Source organism: Ruditapes philippinarum, unplaced genomic scaffold, assembly GCF_026571515.1.
Source record: "Ruditapes philippinarum isolate M1 unplaced genomic scaffold, ASM2657151v2 ctg298_1_1_1_1, whole genome shotgun sequence".
In the NCBI taxonomy this organism is placed as follows: domain Eukaryota; kingdom Metazoa; phylum Mollusca; class Bivalvia; order Venerida; family Veneridae; genus Ruditapes; species Ruditapes philippinarum.
In genome coordinates this window covers 181,747-196,891 of record NW_026853973.1, presented here as the reverse complement: position 1 = coordinate 196,891, position 15,145 = coordinate 181,747, and the positions used below count along the sequence as shown (strand labels likewise).

The following is a 15,145-nucleotide window of genomic DNA, read 5'->3' as shown; positions in this document are numbered from 1 at the left end:
ATAAGGAAAATTTTAACAGTCTATATCATACACATCATGAAATAGAGACAGACAAATCAAAGCATTGACAAATGAAATTGATGAATTACAAAATATTTTACAATCAAGAGATTGTTGAACTTAGTCGCCTGCAGAACATTGCATTACGAGAAAGTAACCAAAGAAATTCTCGGGATTTATAATGTTCCACTTACCAAACCAGGTTCTTTTTTTTTCTGATGGTAAAACATCATACACCGCATTCATACGTCAATTTGCTGTGTTGGCTGAAACATGCCAATGGAGTGATAAAGAGAGGGCATTTCGCTTGCTTGAATAGTCTGAGGGACGATGCAGCAGAGTTTGTATTTCAACCAGGTCAGTCCTGAAACTCAACAATCTTACACACAGCTTGAGGCAATGTCTAGCAGCAAGATTTGTAGAAAGACGTTCTACTGCCTCTTATCTGATGGAGCTCGAAAATGTCAAGCTTCACTCAAGGGAAAAAAACTCGTGGAGTATGTTGCAGATATTAAAAGCGTCTGGTTTCGAAAGGGCTACCCAACTGCAGATGATCATTACTATTGGTACAAATTTGTTTACGGCATTTTATTTAGAGGTCTGGGTGACTCCCAGATGGCTCTGGCTATAGGGATGAAGGATCCGACAGTATCGAAAAATGCACGCGAGATTCTGGAGACGTACTATACGTTTGAAGGATGAAAGTAAGGCAAACACCAAAGTTCGAATGGTTCGTCAAGGGAACAACAATGTTCTCAAGAGCAGTTTTTGTCTTTCAAGAAAGAAATAGATAAAAAATTTGATGAGATTCTGTCTGTCATTAAAAAAAGCAAGATATGCAGCCAGAAAAAATTCAAAAGAAGGGATTTATCTACCGTTGAGTGTTATAAGTGTCATAATCTAGGTCATTATGCATGTGATTGCACGAGTCAGCAGAGTGATAAAAATAAAGCGGAAAACTAGGTGGACTAAGGCAGACGGCCTTGCGTTAGTCCAAAATATAGTGAAAAAGTGATAAAAAATCATTTTAATGATACCTGCAATGGATTATCTTTGTTATTACCTGTTGAAATTTGGTGATATCAGTGCAAATTAGTAGTAGATACTGGAGCAGTTGTTACTATTGTTTCTTCTAATATCTATCATAGTGTTTGCCTTCTGATATTCGTCCACTTTGGAAAAAATTTTGCCCCAAATTTTTTAAGTTTTGATTTTAAAATAAAGGGTATCCCCTATTTTAGTAAAACTGTGATATTTTTAAAATTCATAAGGATAATTTTTAAAGTTCAATTTTTAAATTGCACCAATTCAAGAAGAGGCTTTTGGGTCTTGATTTTTCAAAAAAATAATTTTTTTTTAAGGCAGAAAAGGGTTGCGCTAAAGGGAAAAAAGTATCCTACGTTATGGAATCTTCATTTTTCAAATGAGCGTTAAAAATTTCAAAGTCAGTCATTGACCACAAATAGTGGTTTAAAAATAAAAGGAAGTTTTCTGGCGGAAAAATGAACCCGAGTTTGGAAAATTTTACGCCTTTAAAAAAAGGTTAGATATGAAAAAGTTAATTGTTGGGCCCTACCGGTCAACCCCCATTTTAAAAAAGGTTGGTTCCCAATTCGTTTAAAAAATATTAGCAATGAAAATGTTAAAAATTTGAAGCTAATACTACTCTTGGAATATATGAAGAATGCTGAAAAAGTTAGTTTTTTTTGAGAAAAATGATGTTTTTGTTAATGAAAAGTTGTGACTTCAAAAGCTTTTCCATCTCATTTAAAATGAGCTTATGAAAATTCAGTGAAAAATCTTAAATTATGATCAAAGATGTGGAAACGTTAAGAATCTTTTGATTAAGATTCAAATTGTTAGTTGCAAAGTCACCAAATGATTTTCGGTCGTTACATCTGTAATAAAGCACAACATCAATTTACTGGGCAGCAAAGCCTGATTAAGCAACGCCCTAGGCCGCCCACCAAAAGCTTTTCGCAAATGAAGAAGGAGAAAATAATTAAAGATCATTTTAAGCGGCCAATGTTATTCAGGAAAGTAATTCTCCTTGGGCGTCAACCATTTAGGAAAACGTGATGGAAAACAACACGACCTTGTGTGGATTATCGGTCACTTAACAACGTAACAGAAAAAGACATTACCCCACCTAATATTAGTGATTGTTGGAAAGTTTAGGGGGATCATTATATTTTTCGTGCCTTTTATTTTTGTCAGCCTATTATCAGATTGAAGTTGATGAGGAGCTGATCGCCCAAAGACAGCCTTCACTACAAAATTCGGTTTATTTGAATATTTGTAATGCCGTTCGGATTATGTAATGCACCGTCAACCTTCCAACGATGTATGGAAATTAGTTAATGAGAGGGTCTTCAGTGGGAAATTTTGTTGATATACCTTGACGATTTGATTATTTTTTGGCCGCACATTTTGAAGAACATTTAGATAGGCTTGATACAGTTTTAACGCGTTTGTGTGAGTGTGGAATGAAACTGAAGCCAAGCAAATGTTTTTCTGTTAAAAACTTAAGTGTCATTCTTAGGACATGTAGTTAGTAAGGAGGGAAAAGCCCTCAAAGTCTAAAGTTAGTTTGTATTGCAAATTGGGAAAGGCCGTACGATTTAACAACTCTGCGATCCTTTCTTGGTTTTTGTTCATTACTACAGGATATATATTTCGTGATTTTTTCCACAAGAGCTAGGCCATTAAATAGGTTGTTGGAGGCCGGACAACCATTTGAATGGTCTGATGAATGTCAGAAAAGTTTCGACGATTTACCGCAGTGCATTGACTGGTGATGAAGTCATGGCATACCCTCAAGATGATGGATTATTCATACTTGATTGCGATGCGTCGAATTTCGGTTATAGGAGGAGTTTTGTCACAAATGCAGTTTAGTGAAAAACTTTGGAGAGTGCATCGAGAAGCCAATAGCATATGCGAGCAAAAGCTGAATAAGGCTCAAAGACGCTATTGTGTAACACGTCGGGAACTGTTGGCAGTTGTTAACTTTTGTTACTATGTTTTTAAACAGTATTTTTTAGGACGTTCGTTCTTAAGTGGAAGAAGTGATCATTCTTCATTAAGATGGATTATGTCCTTCAAAGAACCAGAAAATCAGATGGCTAGATGGCTTGAAGTGCTATCACAATATGACTTTAAGCTAGAGGCATCGCAAGGGAACTAAGCATGCAAATGCTGACTTTTTTGTCGAGGATTTCCGTGTGACCCTTGTTCGTTTACTTGTTATAGTGGTCACTCTATTCTAAGTGAGCTTCCGTGTGGAGGTTGTAAAGAATGTGTGAAAAAAGCATGAACAGTGGTCGGGAACTTGCAGATTTTGATGACGTGGTTCCATTGGTGTCTAAGAAAGTCAAGCGAGTCAGAGGAAAAGGTGTTCCTGCCGACTTAGTTTAGGGACTGTTCTGCATCAGTGCGGAATTTCTTGTTTGTTTTTGCGTTGTATCTGGGAGCGTTTCTCAGGCAAATTTGAACAGAAATTTCGTGGTTGTGAGAAATTTTTTTTCTGGTGAGAAGACTTAGGGCACCGAAAGAGAAAAGTGCGCCTAAGTCTGGATGCTGCGGATAACATTATTTAAGTGATGCCACCAAAGAGAAGGATATGGCACAGACATCACATGCAGGAGGTCTGTACCCCAAATGATGACATTTCTTCTGAAAAAAGTGTATAAGTTCTCAAATTGGGTAGGTTCGTATACCACAACTGAACTTATCTAATGATGAGGATATTCCACATCCGACAAAGCGGCAGAAAGTGACTCACACTAAAATCATTAGCCGTAATATCAGTTTGAAAAACGTTTGGAAAACATTGAAAAGAAAATTGACATATTAACACAAGAAGTAAATAAAACACAATTAATATTACAGGAAGAAATAAACAATAGTGCAGCTTGCATTCAAGACTATCAAAGAACTTTAACTTCGCACATTCAAAAAGAAATTAATTAAACATATTCAAACAGAAAAAAAAACAAGCAATGAGTGCTTTCTAAAATGTCTTACTGAACTTAACAAAAGTGTGTTGGAGATTGGTGAATTAAATTGAAGAGACAGGGAAAACTGTTTTATGGGATTTTTATCTAATTGAACAGTAGAATACTTATGTTTTATATTTTCATAAAAATCCATTATGCTTTTTGTTAATTTGTTTAGTTTTGCTTATGTTAATCTGCATAATATCATATAACACTTAGTTAGTTTTTCGCATGTATTGTTTTAAGTACCAATATTATTCTTTTATTATTATTTCAATTTCACTTAAAAGAGTTTTCAAGGTTTGTTTCAAATTTAAAAATTTAACATGTGTAAATTAATTGGTTTTGCTTCCGGAGTAAGCAAAGTCCAAAGGTGGGAGAGTGTTATGAAATTTGAACTTAATCTTTTACTAGAAGAGTATTCTTTTAGGATGGTAAATCTGGACAACATTTCTAAGCTGGTTTAAAATGTTTATGTTAACTTTTACTCATTTTTGTTGTAAAACAATTGAGTCATCAACAGTCCAGAATATTGGCACAGCTCAGTTATTTTTAGATTATGAGCATACCTCATTCCAAATTTGGAAAGGTCGCGCAGACAAGGGTCGCGCGACACTAAAGGTCGCGCAATAGGAAAGGTCGCGCAGAATCAGCTTTCCCAGGCATGCTAGTTCCAAATATGGAGAGGTCGCGCAATAAGAGGTCGCGCAGACTAAAAGTACAAGGTTTAAGTTATTTTTAGCCCTTCAGCATCTCAATTGTTGTTAACAAAAAGCATAATTTGGTCATATCAGATTTTATGAATGGGATTCCTTACTCACAGCTTTATCTATGTTACAGGTTACTTGGTTCAAATGTTGAGCTGTATGTTGTAAAGCTGGAGAGATTATATTTCTGTTGTTTAATGAATTATCAGTCAGTATTATAAGTTTATAGAAATGTCAATCAGTAGTAAATGTATTGGTCTTATAAGCCATATATAGTACATATATCTTTATTACTGCAAGTATATTTTGCACTATTAAGATGCATTATTGGACAGATAATTATTATCCTATTGAGTGTTCAAACATGTAAATTTATATAACTATTATGTATTTTTTACTAATGTTTGTATTGTACAACAGTCTGTATACCTGAACCAGTTGCAGGCCATTTTGAACATTGTTAAGGCATTGTCAGCATTTTAAAAGGTCGCGCAACATTCAGGTCGCGCAATGAGTTGTGTGTAAAACTGGAGAGGTCGCGCAATAAGAGGTCGCGCAACAGTCTACTTTTGCACACCACCCTAGCTGCGCAAACAGAAGGGTATATAAGCTGGGAACTTTTTCTAGCTGGGTTGGTTTTGGAGTTTTTGAGGAGTTTTGGAGTTTTTGAGGAGTTTTGGAGTGAGTTGGAGTTGGTTGAGTTGAGTTAGTTAGTAATTGCAGAAATGTATTTGTTGAAGTTGTTAAGGATTTTACTTTGGTTTTGACTGTTGATAGAGAATAAAATGATGCATTATTTTGATTTACTGCAATAAATATAATCCTGCTTTCACTTGGACTTGACTTGTTCATTTTACCAGCATAGAGAAATGGTTTACTTTTAAGCGAAAAAAGTGAATGAACAAAACTTTTTCACAAAAGAGAAGTTTTCGTAACAATATCAATCTCTTAAAACCTTTTACGAATGTGTGGCTTGAGTGGGCGGACTGTCTATAACCTTGATAATATTTAATACATTGATTTTAAACCTTGAATTATCTCTTATTTGTGAACATTGTAAGCATGATATGCAACATTTCTTGCCAATTTTATACACCTACTTAATATGGCTAACACATGCTAAACCTCTATCTTTTCTTCCAACCCCCACCAACAAGATGATTTAAAATGCCTTTTTTTTTAATTCAAACATAATGGAAAGCTATAAGTAAACTGTTAAAAACTATAAACTTCTTGCTCTTTCTGTCCATAGTTCAGAAATTATTGAATACTCCATATTTCTTAAGACAAAAAAAAAATCACGAGAAAAAAAAAAAGAAAGTGTTTCATCAATAATCATTTTTCTCCTGTTTTGACGCCCAATTTGTCAATGTTACACTGCATTTGAATTACTGGTATTAGTTTATCCTCTGACAAGCTAATAATGAATGAAGAGTTTACCAAAACAGACAAAATTACCTGATAATTGTCCCAGGCATTCTCTGAGAAGTTCCCATCATTGTTAGGGTCATCAATCTCTGACGCGACAGTACGCTCTGCTAAAAGTAAAAAAATATTACATCATTATGTAATGTAAAATGTGACAATGGTATGTTTCATTTGTAGATTTTATTTTTTGTTTGGTTTTATGTCAAACAAACATAGTAGAGGTCATGTGATGCCTTCCCAGCTTTTTTAGTACAGAAAGACCTTAGGTGCCCCTTCGTGCATTATTTCAGGCAAAATTTGGAACCTGAGTAGAGCCACCAATGTTCTGTAAGCTAGCTGGATAGATTCCTCACATGATAGAATACCGAGTCCTTGGCAAGATTCAAACCTACAGCAGTCAGAGGGCAAGTGGTTTAAAGTACAAACCATGCAATTTTTACAATTTCTCATCCCAGTCTTGCATTTTCTTTTGTATTGCACTAACAAGACATTCAATTTGTCACCTGTAAATCAAAACCATTGTTTACTACAACCAAAGTTGTTGTTAAAGAAAGGACATTAAAATCATTAAGTATCAACAAAGTGCCAATTCTGAGGTCTATGTTCTAAAATCTTTCGACCCTTCACAAGATTGAAAATTATGCCAAAGGGTACATGAACTCTACTTATTATTTTTCTCTGGGTAATAAGAGCGGTTAGTGGTTTATTATTTTGTATGGAAGTCAAAACACTACTTTTTTACATTTTACTACCTTTACTACAAATAACTTCACATTTGGGGCTACTTTCTTTATGTGATAAGCCTCAAACACGATCTAAAACAATTATTGCAACATAATAAAACTCATGTTTCCTCTTTTTAAGGACAGAAAAAAATATTCATTTCTGACACATGTGCCTTTAACACTTCTTGCTGAATTTCAGTGTTGAACGCAATATTTTTTGCTTTAAATTTGGAAAAATAAAATTTCAATAAAAGTATTATAACTATACAGCAAACAATAAAGTCTACAATCAAGGTTTGCCTGGTTCCATTCTGGAAGCATGAACAAGTAAATATATTTGCTAGCATCTTACAGGGAAAAAACAATATCAAATTACATGGAAACAAAATTCCTAAGTTAATTTACCAACAGAAAACTTCATGCAAAATTGTTCTTAAAAAGAGCTGAAAACTTAAAATAGAACCTAATTTAATACATTCATCTTCTACATGATTGACAATTTTCAGGCACAATAAAATTTTGTTTCCCAACATTTCCATCTAAATCTGTCAATTTACCAGGAAAATTTACATGATTTCAGTCCAATAGCAAATTGATGATATAAAATCAAATGTCAGTTTTATATTTCCTACTTTAAACATGCATTACTTTAAAATAAGATAAGAATTCAAATATTGCAGACACACACGTTTAAAATAAGTTCAGACTAAAGAAAAAACAAAACCAAAACAAAATAAACAAACCCAAAGAAATATACTTCTAAGCCCTTAATGCTAAAATCATAAAATTTGAAATGAGATTTTGGGCCAATTTGTGTGAAAAGTGTTGTAAAATTTTTAATTTGGAATAAAATTGATTATCTCTTGGAAACAGAGTAAGTGACACCTCTTGTGTTCTGGGTCCAGACCAACATTCAGTTATACAAAATATTTTCGGTCCATGAATGTGAAAAAACCTCAGTTAGGTCATATAAATTTGCCTTTTCATGAAGAGTCAATTTTGTCGTCAAAGAGAGTACTATGATTACTTTAACACTATGAAAATATACTAAATTCCTAACATAAAATTCAAAACTGATATTTTATGAAAACTTTGGCTTTTGTCTTTCTTCCCTTTATATAGAATGATTTATTTCCTCTGCCTTTACCCACTTAGAATGATGAGAAAATAAGAAAACTCTAGGGTAAAAACTGTCTTCCCTGATTTTCTGTAAGAGAGTTAAAATTTATTCCAAAAATAGATAGCAAAATAATCAAAATTCTATAATTTTCTTGTTACATAATTGCCTATCCTCAAAATCTCAATCTTTCAAAACAATCTTCAGCAAAAATAAATCATGAAACCTCAACATGAAAATTGAATTATGATTTTAAAGATATAACAAAACTTATCTTCTATTCTACATTGCTTTTTATTTTATTATAAGTTGCATCTACACTTAATAAGGTCATAAAGCTTCAAGCTTTTCTGCTAGAGAAAGACTTTAAATGCCTCTCATGACATAATTTTTTATGATATCAGAGGGCACCTGAAGAACCATCAACCTTCATACAAGAAAGTCAATTGAATAACTTTGTAAATTTCTGTGAAAAATTCTATAGAATGCCTTCTTTGGTAAAAAACATTGAATTTCCTGCTAATGTAATAGAGGTTCTCCAAGGTTAGTGCTTACATATAACGTTAGTGCTTACATATAACAATAAAATATGTATCAGGAGGATAATAAAGATTAAATCATTCTTACCTTGGGTATCTGTCTCCTCTTGGCTACTACCACTGGATCTGAACCTGGCATTCTGTAATGTAGATATAAGTCCACTTTTACCTGACACAGGTGTCAGAGCCTCATCATCTGATGTACATGTTTCTGTTAAAGGCACTACATTGGCGTCACCTGAGGCACTGATCTCTGAGTTAAGTTCTAATGTCTCTGAGTTTACATCATTTGACTTTGGTTCTATTTCCATATGTACAGATTCAATATAAACATTGTTTGTTGGAGTTACTATACATGAAGCACTATGCGATGATTCGGTCCCTGATGTTTTGTCATGCTGGTTAATGGGTATGGTAAGATTTAGTTTTCTTTTTGCCCCAATTTGAGATCTTTTCAGGATGGAATCTCGAGAAACTGGCCTCTGAACACATTGAGCCTTTCGTATTCGATGTCGAGAGAGTGTGGGTGATAATGATTGAGATTTCCGAGATTTGTTTGAAGGTATTTCTGAGTCGCTGAAAGCAGTCAGTTTATCAATAGCACTATCAGAATTAGATAATGGTTTCTGACCCATCACATCTGTCATTTCAATAACACTCCATGGTCGATCTTTTCTGTTTCCTTTCAATTTCGTTCTTAAAGAATTTGTATCATAAAGTTTTGGCAGTTTTGAATAGTCCCTTACATTGTTTCTCATTTCATCGGAAGTGTATTCACTGGCTATAACACTGTCCATAGTTTCCGTTCCATCTTCTTGATGACCATCTGATTCACCACTTTCTTCATCACTGGCATCACATGAACTCTCGATAGTTCCAACACCTTTATCAACCATTTCTCTTGCTCCGGAAGAGGAGGAGGATGATTCTTGTTGAGAATCTGTAGCAACATCGCCCTTATTGGCTACTGTACGCTGGGGGGAGAATGACTTATTAAAAGTATTTCCCTGCTGAACCATAATGTCTGCCTGATCAATCAGGTAACGTATATCCTCCATTTCTGGCTCCTCTTGTTTAAGAACATGTTGGATCTGGGCATTGATATCTGATTCATCACAAGTATGATCAGGATTTGTAGAAATCCATCCTTCTGTTTTATCAGTGGAACTGGTATCTACTGCAACTGTGGCATAATAATCGCCACATTTTGTCGAAGTTTTCCTTACCCTTCCACTGATGCCAGAGAAAGTTATTCCTTTGTAGCGACCATCTAATTCATCTGACTGACTTTCACTTCCATAACCAATATCACGACTGTCATGTTTTCTCATCTTGATTTGACGTAGAAATTCCCTCTCCGAGTCGCTACTTGTTGAGACAGACAGATCCTGGTAGTTTTCAGACATATCTGAGCTGGTCTTTTGCTCCGATTCACTAGCAACTGCACTATCCTTACCACTACTCTTGTCAAAATCTGATGACTGGGACAGTGAACTGCTATCCAATAAGGGTGGTGACTGGATAAAGTCACCACGGTAACCGAGACCTGGTAAGCTATCCTCACCCCCACTTGTTACATCTTGGGAGTCATAATCATCATCATCATCTTCATCAGTGTAATCTCTCAAGTGTGAAAATGGGTCCTGGTATGGTCCAGTGTTGAATATTCCCTGAAAATAGACACCAGACATAATATAACAACCTTATGTGTACGCCTATTGTGCAAATAACAATAAAACAAAAAGTTGTTTCTTTCCAGTATTACATCAAAGAGTCTGCATGCATTTTAATTATAACAAGTGTTTTCCCCCTAAGGAGGTTATCAATAATAGCTACTTTCTCATCTTTGATGACATTAAATTCAATACACAAGAAACATGACAAATAAATGCATCTGTAAATTATGACAACCATGTCAGGTCATGTGTTACAACTAACATATTGGTCATCAATCAATCTATAACCATCAATATCAACATATGTCATGACTTAAATTTAATAATGTTTCATCTTTGCATGTATTGATATATATTTTAAATTAGTAATGTCATTAATTTCCCTTTAGCAATACACCCTTAATATCTTAAGTAGACTTGACCATCTTTCAATCTGGACAAAACCATTCATCAATATTAGGGAAAAGTCAAAAAAATGTAGTAATTATTATCATTTAACCTATTTCAATTCATTAATTCATTGATATGTAAGGAACATGGGTGTTTTTCAATTCCTGTAATTTATTATCTTTATGTAAATTGCATAATAAAGTTAACGTTTAATGAAAATATTTACGACTAAAGGACAATTACTATAATTGTTTATTAATGTACAACATTTATATAAAATGGTTATAAATATATTTACAATATCTGATTTGAAGCTCGTCATTATTATCTTAAAACTCATTCAGTATGTTATACCTTCTTTTAGTAAAAACAGTAGAATCGTTTTCCATTCAAAATTTTTTCTATCGATGATATAGACCAACATGATAAAATTGTCTTTATCAATGTCATGTCTCCAAAACTATCGTTTCAATGCCATAAATTCCTTTTAGTAATACAATCACTTCACACCATTAAATTTTGTTTAAGTGAAAAAAAAAAATGAAAAAAATGCCACCAAATAAAAAACCTAAATGACTATAACTAGCTATAACTTTTTTTATATTTTGTAATAAAAAGCTGATAAAATCATTAGAAAATATAATGTTTTTAGAACAATACGACAATCCATTTTGTCAAACGCCTCAGTAAATCTGTCGAGTTCCGATTGAGTTTTATTGCATAATCAATATCCAGTAAATTAGTTAAAAACATAAACAGGTTCAATTAAAGCTTCAAAGAGGCGCTCTGGGAATTATCAGAAGAACAAAGGTTTCTGCCGGAGTTTACCGTAGCAATTATAGGGTATTTTTGCCTTATCTTTCCTTGAAATCAGACAGAAGTACTGTTAAGGGCTTCGGCATTAAATATTGACATCGTATAAAAACTGCCAACAGCTAAATTACTCAGCAAAATCACTTTACTTTGTTTAGATACGGTCTTTTGTTGGCGTCACTTTCTGAGCATCATAGTTAATATAACAGTTGTTCCTTGTAGCTAATGGGATTTAAAAATAATCTACATGGTCAAGGTCATAAAGCTACTTTATAGCTATAGAGGAGGACCCCGAATGCCACTCATTGCAATATTTCAGTAACATTTACCACTACCACACTAAATATCATAAATGAACATGCCCATCCTTCAATTTGGACAAAACCATTCCTTTTTGCATGTTCAAATTTTCAAAACATGTACTGCCTGTCATAGTGAACATCATGATCAGTTGTCATGGATGTGCCAGCTATCTTGGTATGCACTGGTTGCATAATAATAGGGTAGAGCCTGTTACTGCCATGCAGGCTATGAATTAGAGAGCAGCCATTAACATTGTAACGATCAACCTTCATCCGAGTAAGTTAACTTTGTTAATCAAGCACTGCAGGATTATTTTATTGAATAACTTCTTGTTTCGGAAAGTTACTTTGAATTTGGTACTTGAAGGTTACATAACTTTTATATTTTTTTGCTTGTCATTCCATTAAATTCCCACATAAGATAGGCCTTAATTCTCATACTAAAGTTCAACATAACAGCCTTGAAACTCAATTTTCAATAACAAGATATAACAGACTTCTTATGACATCTATATATACTAGACTAAAAGATGCAGTTTTTAAATTAAACTCAGGCTTTATCATTGAAATCACACAAAATTGCAGCCAGAGTACTTAATTCAAACATGCAATGCTATTTAAAGCTCAACAATTTCAAAATCTATTTTAAGTTCTAACATTAAAAGTATTTAAATTTGGACATTTGGTAATTAAAACATTTGACCTTTGAAGGTTTAATCAGTAGTTGTTAGTGCATCAAAAATCATATATCAATTGGTATCAAAAATTAATAAAGATGCACAGTAATAATTCTTGTTGAAAACATCACATTAAAAGATTTATTGTCTATGGAAGCAAACATGGGAAGTATTTTGAAGTGATTTGAACAGATTGAATTTCCCAGCAATTAAAAAAAAAAGAGACATTAAGCAAATACAAATCGCAAATGCATCGATTGTCATAAAACCAGTCGTCCAGAAATATCCGAGAAAAAAAACAGACCAAGAAAATTACTAGGAAAGCCATCCCTAATCAGTTCTACTTAATGGTTTAGTACAAATAAAGATAGCTTTTACAAGTCATAAATAACAGATAAGTCATATATTTTTGTTATTATTTACAAGATAAAATATATATAATACTTATTACTAGTAATAAACAAGATTAAACTCATCTTTCTTGAGATAAATTAATGGATGGCTAACCCTGAACACCCCACCCGACTTAATTTGTATATTTGGAACAGTCCATTATGTTAATGTGAAGGGGGTTTCTGTATCAAAATGCTAAAATTCAGCAACAGGTGGGTAAATATAGCAATGCTTGCCTGCACAAAATGTGCAAGCTGGCCTGACTCTAAACTGAGGTGGCATTGCTGCTAACATTGAAAAAGTTAATAATTTGAGTAGTATTCACATATTATTCAATAATTAGAACAGATAGAATATCGTACATATTTGAATATAGGTCTGTAAGTCTGATAAAGGTAACAAATATTACTGAACTTTAAAGTACATTTAGTCAGCAATATACAAAAGTCAAAAAAGTAATAATATTCAATATTTAAATCATTAAATCATTAAAAAAAATCAGCCTTGAAGAAAAAACAAACAACACTGACTTAAGTCTTTTTATCTAATCTGCATGTACTCTCTCCTGTATTTTACATCCTCAAATTGTTAACGTGTTTTTAATGTGTTTGTGGTGCACTTATAATAAGTTATTCTTAGACAGAACACAAAATTCCAAATACAACTTTTAACAATAGAGATAGCTAGCATATTTTCCACATCTTCAGCATTTCCATTAATGGAATATATAATGGAACAAACCAGACAAACATTTCTGTACCATCTTCATTACTTTCCTATTCCATTTTTATTGCCTATGGCCTATATCTGTCACTGCAATTTTCCTGTATTTCAGTGCTTCCAAAAATTATAAATCCGAAAATTATCACTGTGGTTACTAATAAGTTTTACCAAATAAATGCAGGAAGTATACATATTCTTTAAAAAGACAAAATATATCGAAATAACAGTATTCACTATTAACGCTTGATAAAAATCGAAAATGAAATATACTTTTAAAACACAAGGCATAGTCCTGGAGTGAACACTTCCTTTCAATCTCGGATGATTTTGAGTCGAATCTCTATTTAAACATCTTTTAGGAAAGTGACGCTACTTAAAATACAGATAATATAATTTTTTAAAGTTTTTCTAAGGGACGCTACTTAAACACACTTTATTCTGAATGCATTTCCTGAATAAGCAACACTATGCTATTGTAAAATCATAGCAGAAGGGTCTTAGGGTGAATTAAATTTAGCCATTTGTTAACGTCATTAGTTAATAAATCTGTCATTTATGTAATTCAGTCATATGATTACAACTCATTAACATTTAAATTCACACGCAAGATATTTAAATATTCTTAATAATGTAAATTTACATAACAATTTTAATGAAATTTATTTGCATGTTTCGGTATAAGCATGAAGTATTTATCACATAATCAAATATATATAGATATTTTGATAAATGAAACAACATTTCTCTAAAAATCTTTCTTAAATAAAAAATCCTTCCATTAATTATACTGGAAGTTATACCATGAGGAAGAAAATGATCTATATGTATATGCATTCAAAATAATGCTCGGAATCAATATTCTTCTTGAAATCTTCTAGAAGTTACTTTATTAACCCTTTAAACAATTGTGCCAATATGTCACACTATTATTATACAGACAGGACAACCTGCAGACTACTCTTATATAATACATATTAATAACTGTTAAATGCTCAATATTGAAATGATCCCTGAACATAATAAAACAGTTTCCATAATCAAAACATGACAAGTTTAGTACAAAAATACAGCCAACTAAAGAAAACTGTAACTTCTGAACCATATGTGAACAAATTGCTATGAAAATCTAATCCTCTTATTGTCAATCAACGTAATTTGCATATTAACAAAACTCACCCCCTTGAAAAAATAAAATATTTTCTTTTATCCATAATTACAACAAAGGCCTGAGGTTTAAACACATTTCCACATATTATTTTCCTCTCATGTTTATCAATTATACAACAGCATTTATCACTCTTTTCACTAAACATTGACTGTCACGACACACTAATAATACTACGACATTAATAATACTACGTTGTGTATTGAAGGAAATGAACTGTCCGGACACGGCCCAGGTAACACGGCAAAAAATATTGAGTCATATCAAATCATAACTTGTCACTGCCGACAGCTAACTGATAACTAAACCTGATTAATGACAGGTAGAAAAATTTCAATTTATAATAATTAACAAATCAGTAACCTCTTTTATTGGTTAAATGCCACTAAATAAAACATCAAATATGAAATGCGACATTAAAGCACAATTTTTCCAGTGAGCAATTTTTAGAATAAGTTTTTACTTTTCCTTTGTAAATGTTTTTTTTTCTTT

At 32.8% G+C, this 15,145-nt stretch overlaps 1 protein-coding gene across 2 annotated transcripts in view; it reads right to left on the bottom strand.

Annotated features, from left to right (window-relative positions):
• The window catches only part of LOC132738570 (uncharacterized), a 35,927-nt gene extending 21,106 nt beyond the window's left edge, over positions 1–14,821 (bottom strand). The window contains exons 1-3 of one of the 2 annotated variants that reach the window (XM_060726083.1): positions 14,665–14,821; positions 8,603–10,184; positions 6,164–6,243 (exon numbers count right to left, since the gene is read on the bottom strand). In XM_060726083.1, coding sequence (XP_060582066.1) covers positions 6,164–6,243; positions 8,603–9,920 — 1,398 coding nt within the window. In that variant the 5' untranslated portion in view covers positions 9,921–10,184; positions 14,665–14,821. Of the gene's footprint in view, positions 1–6,163; positions 6,244–8,602; positions 10,185–13,758; positions 13,792–14,664 lie in introns of those variants that run through there. The other variant, XM_060726082.1, reaches the window with a different exon arrangement.
• Between the last annotated feature and the right edge of the window lie 324 nt (positions 14,822–15,145).